Raw genomic sequence first — 13,280 nt, 5'->3', positions numbered from 1 at the left:
TTCTTTTTAGTAACTGTTCGTTCTTGGCAGAATTAAAAATGTTAATAGCAGCTTTTGATAGTGGATATTAAGGATGTTTCTAGTGAATTTGAAATGTCAGGTTCAAGAATTTGATTCAAGCCTAAAAAGTCTCTTTCTTCCTTCCGTGATGTGGAATTGTCAGTGTCTTTATAAACTGAATCTGTTGTTACTCTGGGTTTTTCTGACTATTTTCTTCTGTGTGTGAAAATTCCTTTTGTTTGTTTTGGAAAATTCTCCAGTTACCATTTTTCTTGCAGAGACTGTGCAGTTGATCCGACTTGTGTGCTCTGTATGGACTGCTTCCAGAATAGCATTCATAGGAATCACCGGTACAAGGTAGAGATATCTTCTGTTAATAAATGGTACATGTAGGTTTAGAGAATTTTTGCTTGAAGATTCAGGAACCTTTTAAATCTGCAATTTCCTGATTAGTAAAATCTCTCACATTTTTAGCTATACAGAGCCATTGATAAGAGAAATTTCTAAGATATGAACCAAAGAGTAGAGTTATTTGACTGCGTCTGTTATTCTCTCTGACAGTTTTACCTAAGTATCCACTGTAGCAAAATGCTGTGATGGAAAATGGCAACTGTATCCTCAGTCACTTTCAATACTTTACATGAGAATACATTCTGTTTGGAAATACAAGAAGGGATGTTTATAAACAGAGACCTGTTGTTTCATCACTGCTGACACTGATGCAGTCTCCACATTTCCACTGTCTTTCCATTTAGATTTCCATAAACTACTTCGGACTATAAAAGTTAAAATAAATGTTAAGCAGCACATTTTTAAGGAGGTAGTTGTGTAGATCTGGATCATCACTTTCTGGTATCCTCTTGATTCTTTTTGGGCCAAATCTGTGTTGTTTTCAAAAGATTCCTGTAATTTAACTGCAGAAAGAATTTTAAAAATAGCTTTTAGCTAAATCTCCTACCTAGGCTGTTGTCTGCTCTGTACTTCCTAGGCCCCTTTTTTGTTTGCTCTTTTTACTTATACCCCTGTCATTTCAACAGTGTTGGAAGCAGGAATGGAAGGAGCAGGTCCGAGCAATCTCAAAAATAATGAGGAAATACAATATTCTGCTCTTATAAGTCTTAATATATTGTTCTGAAAATGTTTTGTAAGTATTGATTCAAAGTTGCATGAAGCTAATTTAGATAATGCAAATGTAAATTCTGTATACATAAATGTACGCCAGAACCCTTGTATTTTGTAAATAGGCATTAAATAGGTGTTTTACTTATATAAAGCATGTTTCTGTTTCCTTCTGCTGTTTATGTGCATACCTTGTGCCTGAAATACTTGCCCTTTACAGATGCATAGTTCCACTGGAGGTGGATTTTGTGACTGTGGGGATACAGAGGCATGGAAGGCTGGACCAGTGTGTACTAAACATGAGCCTGGAGCATCAGGTTCTCCAAAAGAAGTAAGGATGTTGCTTAAAGTGGAAAGAAAGAAGCTTTATCTAGAGCTGTTTTCATTTCTGTTTGTCTGCTTATATTAACATCTAGATTCTTGTAATATCCAGGGATTTAGGAACATGATCATTACCAAATGTTATGGAAACAACAGAATAAACTTTTAAATCTAATTAAACTCTGTCTCCACTAGCATTCCAAACTCAATGCGGTGTTTCTTTGTTCTTAGACGAATAATAATAATAAAATTCTGATTCCTAAATTCCAAAACATGGAATAAAATGAATGGGAGCTGATCAAGACCTGTATTAGTGCTTATCTACAACCAGAGCAGCTTCAAGCTCTTGCTGTTCTTACCAGTCTATCTTTGTGGTGGACATTGCAGTATGTGAGAATTTTGTCTCAAGCTAAGAGCCCCCTTGTCTGTCTGCTTCCAGCTGACAGGGTTGTTGGTATCTTTACACTAGCTGAACAAACATTAGTTGGTTATGAATGCTGCTATAAATTGCATCACTGTTAGAATGGAAGAAATGCCTGGTAAGAAAACTACAGAACTGGGAAAATGGAAATCTGATGTCAGATCTTGGTGGTTGGTCTGATAAATGCTAATGTAACAGTACTCCTCATAAACACAAAGCTGTAGTTATTCTGCTTTTATCTGTATTTTTTGCCCTATAACTCAGTCTTTGTAGGTTAAGTTCCTACTTGGGTATGACGACCATATGGTGTTTCCTGCTGTATGCTGGAAACCATCCTACCCACTTTTGAGGACTAGGTCTTAGTGTGTAGTAAGTTAGAAGCAGTAGTGTTGTGAGATGCGAACTCCCAGTAAGGGGCTGATGCAACTCTGTACAGTGTCATCTTCTCACCTTGTTATTCTAAATCTATTCGTGTTGATTTCTGATCCCAGGGGAGCTTAGTGGCTTTTAAAGTGAAATAGCAAGGAAGAGGAGCTTCCTACAATCAGCACAGGATTATGCTAGTAATAAGGCATTCTATCAACTCTTCTTAAAAATTTCTTTTCACAGAATTCTGAATATCAGTTAAATGAAGAAGTTATGGAGCACTCTAGGAGGGTGTTCCCCTCTGTGATAAAATACATCGTAGATATGCTTATATGGGAAGAAGAGAAGGAACTGCCTCCGGAGCTCACAATCAGGTAGGGAACATTCCTAGCTTTCTCTGTGGTGTTAAAGTTTTATACTATTTTACCTGTTGGCATTACTGCAGTCATGATAACTTATTAGTGTCAAAATCTCTGTAAGTAACTCTATGGAATCTTTGACCCACAATTATGCTAAGAAAAAACTATTAGTTTCTGAAAAAAAATCGCGTGTGATGGTACTCTAATCAAATAGAAAAAAAAACAACACCTTTCTTGGTCAACTTAATAAGTCAAGTGGGATCATAAAATGGCAGAGAGAAGGAATAAAAATGGAATATTCAAGAAACTTAAGCATCTCTTCCATATTTTGTACATGGTTTCTGTGGCTTATTCTGGTAGAGATGATGTGGTTTTGGATGTTTTTTTGACATGGAAAGAAAGCTTAATTTTGTTATGTAATTTGTATTTGATATTTGTCTGAAGCTTTGAAGTAAGGTGTTGTTTATGCTGAGTAGGGAATTATTTACCTTTTTAGTTTTGATTTGTATGTTGAAATGTTGGCTTTTTTCCAGTAGGGAGAAGGTAGACAGCTACTACTGCGTCCTTTTCAATGATGAACATCATTCTTATGATCATGTCATCTATAGCCTGCAAAGGGCACTTGGCTGTGAACTTGGTGAAGCCCAGTTGCATACTACTGCTATAGATAAAGAGGTTAGTGAATTTTGGATGTGGGGAAAAAAGTCATTTTTAATCGTTAAGAAGGGCTACTGTCATCTTCTGGTCATTGAATCTTAGTTTGTAGAATGCTGGAGATAGAAAAGCGAGAAAGGCTTATTGCAGAATAATGGTTAATTAGCTTTTAAGAGTGTCATACTTCAAGGAAGTTTTAAAATCTTTTTTTTTTTTCTTTGTGACAGAAATCAGTTTGTTGAGGTGAAGAGTTGATTTGTGTGAAGTTGCTCCTGTTCTGATGTATTTTACTTTTATTCATTTCTCAGAGTAGATACCTGTTTTTCAGACAAAAATAATGAAAGCATTAATAACAACAGTAATATACTTGGTTATATTTAATGAGAATTACAGTTTATGTTTTGCAAGCGTTAGTCTGAGCCAGAGCAAACACTTCTTTTGAAAATCACAAAGCCTCAAATTAAGCAGATAAAATTGGAGACTTCATGAGGGAGTATCAGTGAACCTGACATTTTTACTAACTTTTCTCAAACCGCAGTTCAAACCAGCATCTCAAAGCAATGGTTGGAGAACTTAATGTAGTTTTTTTTCTATTTGGGAGATGGGTTGTGGGGATAGAAAAGCAGTGGAGGGAAGAATGTTGAGTGTGTGATTTGCCTGAAATGCAACTCACAAAAATATAAAACCTAGGCATTTACACACAAACAGATGAGCTTCCTCTCATGAAATTCTCCTATTGAAAACTTGTTTTGGAAGTCTGATATCCTTTGAGTGAAATTTGAGAACTAAACTGATGCTATTCTTGGCTTTGTTGACAGGACTATCAATCCTACACTTTTAATATATTCTACCATTTCACATACAAGAGTAAGAAATAATAGGAATGGTTGTAGAAAAGCAATCCAGGAGGAGTGTATTTTTATGCTAGGAAGAAAGTTGATCTGGTTTCTACTTACAGCATTCTGTAGAAATTGATTTCTTCTGCATCACCCTGTACATTAATTTTCATTATTTACCAACACTGATGTACTGGAACTTTAATTAAAGCTATGCCATTTTAGTTTAAATCAAATAGTTTTTTCCTAAAGATAATTAGATTGATTTTGATTTGCTTTTAGATGTCTAAAGGCACTGTAAGTGATGTTGGTCCCAGTATATACAAGTAATAAAATAAAGCCTCAGTCAAGCTTCTGTGACACTTGGGTTTTATTTCAGATTGTTCACATTCAATATGTCTTTCAACAGGGTCGGAGAGCTGTTAAGGCAGGATATTATGCCTCTTGTCAGGAAGCAAAGGAGGAAATCAAGGTGACTTCCTAAAATGTTTTTCTTAAGGAAAAAAACAAAACAGATCAACCTCATTATTAATACTGAAGATGTGTGTGTTGAACAGTAAGTTAGCACTTACGTTCTTGTACAACCTGTTAGTGAACTTGACATGGAATTTATTCCACCACCTTTGCTATGAGTAGATATTTTCAGTAAAGAAACATCCTGCAAATTTATTTTTCATTGTGTTTGCTGTTAACGTGTGCTTGGGAGAGGAAATAGCTGGTGAAGACCAGTATGAAAATTAATGTTATCTTTATTCTATATCTCCTAATACTCACCTGACTCCTAGAGGCATTCTGAAAATGTTTCGCAGCGACCACTTCATGTGGAAGTTCTGCATGCTGACGTCATGGCTCACCAGAAGTTTGCCTTGCGCCTTGGTTCTTGGCTGAACAAACTCATGAGCTATTCAAGTAAGTGTAAATAGCTTAGTTACAGTAACACCTGTCAGTGAGTAATTCTCTCAAGAAAATGTCTTCAGTGCTGTTATATATGGTACTTCCTTATTAAAATACAGTTATGTTCCTCCTAAGTAGTAAATAAATTATATATGAACATGTGTACTGATATAATTATGAGTAGCGACTTTGGTGAAACACAGGTATAACAACTAAAGCCATTATCTAATTTGTTTTATAGTGAATTTTAATATATCCTGCTTCAGTGGATTGATTGAATAAGCTGAGTAGAATTAATAGGAGAAAATAAGTAAGGATAGATTATGGCAGTATGTCCACTGGGAAAGACAGTTAAGAACTGATTGATAATTAAATGCCTTCTTGTTGTTTTTTTTCCTTTTATTTTTTCAAGAACAGAATTCTGTAATTTTCATCTTATTGGTTCACAGTGTTTAATTATCAAAGTATTCTTGTACAAATTACTGGTTTTATATCCCTACAGGTGACTTTCGCAAGATCTTTTGTCAAATATGTCTTAAAGAAGAAGCTGGATCTGAAAAGCCGTGCTTCATAAGCCAGTTGATGCTTTGGGATGCAAAACTTCATAAAGGTTTGTGTTGCCACTTTCTTCTGAACTGAAGAACAAAATTTTTCTTTATATACGTACCAAATATTTTAAAGTTATTATTACACATTTTCATTGTTTGTATATTACACTTAATTTGATACAGTCTTTGTAGGGCTGTGATTTGTATTTGCCTTCTGAATTTCTCCTGCTTTATGTATTTTCAAGCAACTTCTCACAAAATGTAGCTTAAATATGAGTGACTTGATACTTGCTGTTTTAAATACATACCACAGAATGTCGAAAGTAAAAGAAATGATATGAATAACATTTTCTATACGCTTTATAACAATATCAAGGCTTGTAGTTATTATGAAGTATGTTTTTTATCTGTTCTTTTTTGCAAAAAGCTGTGCCTTATTAAACTGAAGTGAATTATTTGTTTTTCACAGGAGCAAGGAAGGTTCTTCATGAGCTTATCTTCAGTAGTTTTTTCATGGAAATGGATTACAAAAAACATTTTGCTGTGGAATTTGTAAAGGTAAATATTTAACTCTCATGCTGTTAATATTTAGTAGGTTTGTAAAATTTCCCCTCAACTTAAATATGATTTTAATAAAAATAAACATTGCTCAAGAGGAGTTTTAACAGCTTAATCAGTCTTTGTAGAGTGTATTAATCCCTTCGTCTTTACTTTCTTCCTTATGATCATGTAGGTATACGTGCTCATTATGAATATAGTACTGTTAGTGTTTTCTGTATAATTTGGAACAGCTGTTGAAGTGCATCTGAAACTGGTTGGTCTGCTTTAGAGGAAACATGCAATAGTTGTCTCTACAACATAAGGCCATTTTATTGAGAGATTTAATTTTTGATAAGGATGACTGACACTTCGTGGTTTCACCTGGAAATAAAGAGAATAAATGAAGGCTCATTTATTGTACACTTTTCTAAACAGGTATTGAGCAACTGTCAAAGCTTGTTTACTGGAGGAGCAGGAAGATGTGGTTTATAATATTCTACTGACTTATTGATTCTTTTTAAGTGCATAAGTTTGGTTGTAGGAGATAAAAATATGTTGTTGGTGCTTTGGGAGAGTGGTTTGTGCTCAACTTTAGTACTAGAGGCACGTGTTTTAAGTACAGTGGTACACTGAGAACATTGTGGCATTTTTGTTTGAGCTACTTCTGTTAGGAATCTGAAATATAGTTCTTGCTAGTAAATGAAACATTTAATTCAAGCTTGTCTTATTTAATTTCCAAATATTCTCTTTTCCCAGTATTACAAGACATTGCAAAAAGAATACATCAGTGATGATCATGACAGAGTTCTCTCTGTGACAGCACTCTCAGTTCAGATATTCACTGTTCCTACTCTGGTATGTACAGCCTGTGTACACTAGGAGTGTAAAACAAACATGAAAATTGCTAGCAGTACTACCTTCTTTACCTGGCAGTCTATTCATTGCTGAGTTGAAAATGAATCATTTTGTCTTTTAAACTCAATATGCAAGTAGAGGCATTGAGTATACTTGCAAATTTATTGCAGAAGATAATGGGAGTGTAAGTAAGCAGATATTTTGGGCAGCATCATTCTCTTCATTAGCCTGTGTTTAATTTACTGTTCATGTTAAAAATGCTGTCAAAAACTGGTTAAAGGCATTCTTGTTTAAGTGAAATATAAAGTTCTTTGGGGAAACTAGTATGTCATAAAAAACAAGCCAATCTGTTACAAATTTTTTTCATACCTAGTAAATATTATCAGAGCATTATTATAAGTGCTTAAATAACTTGTAGTTAAGATACATTTGAAGGAAAAATTTTGACAGTTCTCAAACAGAAATAGGGAAAATAAATTGTTTAATTTTCTTCAGGCTCGCCATCTTATTGAAGAGCGAAATGTAATCGCTACCATTACAGAGACACTCTTGGAAGTCCTTCCAGAGTATCTAGACAAAAACGACAAGTTCAACTTCCAAGGTTACAGCCAAGATAAACTGAATAGGGTATATGCTGTAATATATGACCTCAGGTAAGTATAAAGTTGACAAGCTTAAGCAATTCATGAAAGTGTGGAAGTAGGACGAGGTCTTGGTTTACTGTAGTGAATTAAGTAAGGTAAAAGCAAAATAACCATGTACCTTGGAATTCAACGTCTGTTAATTTCAAATAGAGTTGCACCAAGCACCTCTAATATTTGTTGAAAATTTCAAGGGTTTGAGATTGGTTGAGCAATGTAATGTGTTGATGATGTTGAACATTTTAATACAATGAATACTTTGAATACAAGCATAAGCAGAAGAGAATTCTGAGCAAAAGAAGATAATGTTTTCTTTGGGGACAGGTATATTTTAATCAGCAAGCCTACAGTATGGACAGTCCGTCTGAGGGAGCGCTTTTTAGAAGGATTTGTTTCTTTCCTAAGGATTTTAACTTGCATGCAGGTACGATACATTCACATAATTTATTTCCATTATGCTTATATGAAGACAGTATGGTGCTTTTGTTTGATGTAAATATGCAATTAAAATAAATACTTCTGTTTTGGATTGGTAACATGGTAATACTTAATTACATAAGTACTGTTCAGCAACTTTAGCTACTGCCAAACCACCTGTATTTTACCATTTGCTTATGAGATTTTCTGTTACTTTAAGCCCATGACCATTGATTTAGCTTGTTTTGTGGCATCTCTGTTTTAGGGAATGGAAGAAATAAAAAGACAGATTGGTCAGCACATTGAGGTGGACCCTGACTGGGAAGCGGCCATCGCTATACAGATGCAGCTGAAGAACATACTCTTGATGTTCCAAGAATGGTGTGCCTGTGATGTAAGGAAACTTGTTGTCTGGAGTTCATATATGCTTGACATCTGTGAATATTTCTGAGCACTTTTTGAATAGTAACTTTAAAAAAAAAAAAAAAGCAAATAAAAAACCAAGCTTACTGTTGTACAATACAGATCTCCACAAAAAGGAGTGTGAAAGAATTAATCTGTGGTTTGATATGGAGAAAGGGATCCCAGAATGTTATAATCCAGCTGATAGAATTGCATACACTATCTGACAAATAGTGAAGAAGTGTTTCTTAGCATTCATAGTGATCTATCAAGTTTTAAAAGTTTTGAAGCATATGGTGTTTATTTTTAACTGCAAAAGGGAACTGCAGAAACTTCATGCTAAGGTGTAATTAGCCCTTAAAATCTTATTTGGTTCAGGAGTTCATCCCTCTGCTGGGGGAAGGGAGGAAATTGTTTAAAAAAAAAAAAAAAGTTCTTTTGAGGCGGGTTTCTTTTTTAACTAGAGGAAACAAGAGTTAGAACAAATGAAAGTGGGATGTAATTTGGGATGCAAACTTTGCAAACACATAAAACAGTGCAGTTTAAGTAAGCCCATTCATTTCAGAGCGTTTGACAGAGTGGCTCTTGGAATACTCTTAGCTAGCTTCAGCTGGCTCCTTTGCTCCAGTCCAATGTTTTTCGCTGTTAGGTGACAGTAGTAATTATGGTGTGAATTTTGAGCAACTATTTGAAAAGAAACAGGTGAGGAAGTTTTGTGTGTGTGTATCAGTTTCGAATGTGAATGTCTGCATTTACTTGAAATTCCAGGAGGAGCTGTTGCTGAGAGCCTACAAAGAATGTCATAAAGCTGTGATGAGGTGCAGCACAAATGGCCGCTCACGGGAGAAGACAGTGTTTCACTTATGTGGCCATACTTTGGAAAGCAGACCTTACAGAGTGTCTTCAGATCCTGTCAGCATACATTTACCACTTTCTAGGACTCTGGCAGGTAGGTGTTGTGTTTTGCTAGCTTTTTGAAGTAAGTTTCTCATCCATCCCATTCCTTATTTTAGAAAATATTTAGATAAAATGCTTCACAGTTCAGTTGCTTTGTGACTTTCTCATGAGAGCATTTTTAAAGCAGGAGAGAGAGAAGAAGCAGAAAGGCAAGAGGGGAAACATTTTGTGCTTTCACAAACATAGAGGTTTTCAGTTCTATCTGCACTGTTTGAATTTCTGTTTTTCTGTTCCCATTTCTACCTTCTATACTGAAATGAATGTTCATTATTTCTATATGTCAGATTTATTTTCCAGCCACTTATCTCTTAGGACTGTTAAAATGTTCCTCCAAAAAGACATATGTTTTCAGCATGCCAGGACAGATTTCTAGTCAGAATTTGTAGGGACCACAGTGGTGGGTGATCAGCTCTTTCTCTAAAACACAAGTGAAATCATATGCTGTTATTAGGCTGTAGATATTTTATCACATCATTTGCTAATGAGATACCATCTGTTTGAAATTTATTAGTGACATGTGATTAAAATGTGATATTAAAATCTTGTTAATGATACTTATAATCTCTGTTTAAATGGTTTTAATGAATTCTTAAAAATGAATAGATTTATTCATAAAATAATGGATTGTAAAACTGGTTAAAACTGTTGTGACATTGTAACAGATCTTCAACCTTAAAGAGGAAAAAAAAAAATAAAAGCACTAAGATTTTTCTAAATTAGCCTCAACTGTTTCTTGTAATTCTGAATTGTAGATAATTTCACTAAAATTTTGAAGTGGTTGAAAAAGAAACTTGACTGATTCAGATTTATATTCTATTTTTTTTTTCTGTTTGTTCGTGTAGGTCTTCATGTACAACTAAGCAAGACCGGAGCCATCTCAAGATTGCATGAGTTTGTTTCTTCTGTAAGATTTTTGTTTTTAAAATGCTTTGTATGATTTATACTTGGGAAGGGAGAAGGCATTTGTGTTTTTGAAGTTACAGAATTTCAGACTATTTTACTGCTTTGGGTATGTCTCAGTTCATTAAGACTTTTTATAAAAAATCACTGACAAACACAACTCTTTTTTAATTCTAGGAGGAATTTCAAGTGGAACTGCTAGTTGAATATCCTTTGCGATGTCTTGTTTTGGTTGCTCAAGTTGCTGCAGAGATGTGGAGAAGGAATGGTCTCTCCTTGATTAGTCAGGTGGGCATCTTATGCTAAACAGTGTTGATCTTAATGATCTTGATCTTAATGGTGTATGCAAGTGTTTCTCAATAGCGTTCCTGATGGGTAGTTTGGTCCGGGGCAGAAATAGGTTATGGCTGTTACTTTTACAGAAATTCACAAAATAAAAAGATTTCTAAATGGGAATTTAGATGACGTGGTTTTACCATTGCTCAATTTGAAACAAACATAAAACTTCTGTTTCCTTTAATAAAGATGCTTTGCAATTTGGAAGTCTCAGACATTGACTGGTACAGATTTGATGGTGCATTTCTTCATTATATCTCTGCTTAAATTTTGTTTTCTTATTTCTCAGGTGTTCTATTATCAAGATGTTAAGTGCAGAGAAGAGATGTATGATAAAGACATCATCATGCTCCAGGTATAATGTCTAAATCATTGCTTACTTGACTCATAACATTTAATGGATTTGATTTTTATCTTAAATATGTATCATTTCAAAATATTTTCTTGGTAGAGGGGCTATTTTCATAATGCAGAATTGTATGATTTGGTATTCATACTGTTCTTATTCACAGATTGGAGCATCTCTTATGGATCCGAACCATTTCCTATTGCTTTTACTCCAGAGATACGAGCTTGCAGATGCTTTCAAAAAGATCAAGCTCACCAAAGATCAGGTAAGCATCAAGTATTTCTGCTAATTAATTTACTTACTTTGAATGTAAGGACACAATAGAAAAATACAGTGAGTTACTATTGCTCACTGTATTATTTTATTTTTTAAACTGCAGTAAGAGTCAGTCAACAGAGGATCCAGTGGTTAGATAAAACACACAGTCACAGAATGGTTTAGGTTAGAAGGGACCTCTGGAAGCCATCTGGTCCAACACCTGTCTTCAGTCAGGTCTACTGGGCAGTTAGGGAATACTGTCATGACTTGAGATTGAATGAATAGATTAGAACAATGACCATCCTATGTGCTTTTTCGACGTATGTTTCTTTAGCTTTTCATTACTTTTTGCTCTGAGTTCAGAAGGTGGAATGATTGCTTGTGCAAAATGATTTCTTTGTTAATTATTTCATTTGAGAGGTTGTCTACTAAAATACAGGAGAATTTCTGATCTACAGTATGTAGTGTCTATCCTTCTGTACTTGATGAAACTTCCCTCGATTATTGTTTAACCTTTTGAGTTTTGAAACTCTAATGTAACTCCTCATTTGGGGCACATTTGTGGGTTTGTTTTTTTTTTTTTTTCCTGAATGTGAGACTTGCACTTCAGTTGCAGAATAGGTGCAGGCATTTCGTCTGACACATTATAATGGAGAGATCTTTTCACAGTACTGTGCTTCAGTGATGTAGTGCATCTGAGGTCAATCTCATTTGATGGATTTCCAATAAAAAAGCCTCATTTCTCTCATTCTTATAGGATTTGATCAAGCAGTGTAATGTACTAATAGAAGAAATGTTACAGATCATCATCTATGTTGTGGGTAAGTTGTTTTTATTTCCTCTCTGGTATTATGATAGTGATGAATAACTACAGTTGGAAAGAACAGGCTTGATTTGCTTTATTTAAAGTACGGATTACATGGGAAGGATAGTGGAAAATGCTTTTTTTAATGTAGATTGTTCAGTAATTCAAGCATTTATCAACTGAAAGCAGTAGTTTTATATAATAAAAAAAGCTGATAAGTTTACTTAGTACCTGATACAAGGTATACATAAGAAGAAACTCAGCCCATTTTATTAGGAAGCTCGGCCAAAAAATCTTTCTCTCACACTTGGTGTAGTAGAAGTTTATGTTCCCCAGATACTATGAAATCTCAGCAATAGCTTTACTTCCTTGCAAACGTCAGAATTGCTTTGTAACTGTCATATTTGCAATTATCTTCCTTTTGATCAAACCTGATAGGAGAAAGATATGTGCCTGGTGTGAGTAATGTGACAAAGGAGGATGTTATCATGAGAGAAATCATCCATCTGCTGTGTATTGAGCCAATGGCTCACAGTGCAATTACCAAATCCTTGCCTGAAAATGTGAGTCCTTGTTTCTTATTTTAACTCAATTGAACTTCTCTATTTTTGTCATTTTTCTGTTAAACTTCCATAACATTATATGAAACTACTCTGTTTCTTAATATAAAAGTTTAAAGTTTGTTAGAGAAATAAAATACAACATTGCAAGCAATGTGCCGTACCTTACTGATGTGAAGGTAAACATTAATTAATTAGTGGTCTACTCAAAAGGTTTTGGGGGGAATAATTCATTTTGATGAAGAGGTGGATTTATTTTTTTTGTTTCTTTTTAAACTGTATTTAGGCACAGCTCTCTTCATTTCAAGAACAAAAATTTTGAAGTTATTTTTTGGCCATTTTACTATCAATAAACATGATTCTGTACTTCTGATCATGTTAACTGGTGCACTGAAAAATCGGATCTATCTGCAAGTGTATATTTCCCTAGAATTTATGGATTAAATTTTGCAGTTTGTGCAACTTTTCAGGGCCAAAAGTCAAAGTGGGGGGGAAAAAAAAGTTATTTTCAAGTGTAATACCCTGGAACCAGTGGTCCACACTCATGCTTTTTAGTGAGTAAGGTTCTGTTTTTCCACTCTGTTGAGCTTAGGAAAGTCACTGCTCTGTTTAGAAATCAAATCTGTTTTTATATAATTGGTGAAAGCATTTAATCTTCAGTAATTTTTTGCAGCATGTTAGTTATGAATATCTACTTTCTCAATAACACCTTGCAAAATCTATTAATGAATTATAGAATTGC

General features: G+C 34.5%; 1 protein-coding gene across 1 annotated transcript in view; it reads left to right on the top strand.

Moving 5' to 3' along the window:
* Positions 1-13,280, top strand: part of UBR1 (ubiquitin protein ligase E3 component n-recognin 1) — a 49,494-nt gene that overhangs the window by 9,325 nt on the left and 26,889 nt on the right. The window contains 19 exon segments of the mRNA XM_015864582.2: positions 279-357; positions 1,340-1,450; positions 2,471-2,601; positions 3,120-3,261; positions 4,486-4,548; positions 4,862-4,985; positions 5,473-5,580; positions 5,988-6,076; positions 6,815-6,913; positions 7,409-7,566; positions 7,879-7,978; positions 8,237-8,365; positions 9,142-9,322; positions 10,173-10,234; positions 10,408-10,518; positions 10,856-10,921; positions 11,079-11,180; positions 11,931-11,994; positions 12,417-12,541. Of these exon segments, the coding sequence (XP_015720068.2) occupies positions 279-357; positions 1,340-1,450; positions 2,471-2,601; positions 3,120-3,261; positions 4,486-4,548; positions 4,862-4,985; positions 5,473-5,580; positions 5,988-6,076; positions 6,815-6,913; positions 7,409-7,566; positions 7,879-7,978; positions 8,237-8,365; positions 9,142-9,322; positions 10,173-10,234; positions 10,408-10,518; positions 10,856-10,921; positions 11,079-11,180; positions 11,931-11,994; positions 12,417-12,541 (2,044 nt within the window).

Source organism: Coturnix japonica, chromosome 5 (genome assembly GCF_001577835.2).
Source record: "Coturnix japonica isolate 7356 chromosome 5, Coturnix japonica 2.1, whole genome shotgun sequence".
NCBI classification, from domain to species: domain Eukaryota; kingdom Metazoa; phylum Chordata; class Aves; order Galliformes; family Phasianidae; genus Coturnix; species Coturnix japonica.
The sequence above is the reverse complement of the archived record's forward strand: the minus strand, read 5'-3'. Positions and strand labels throughout refer to the sequence as shown.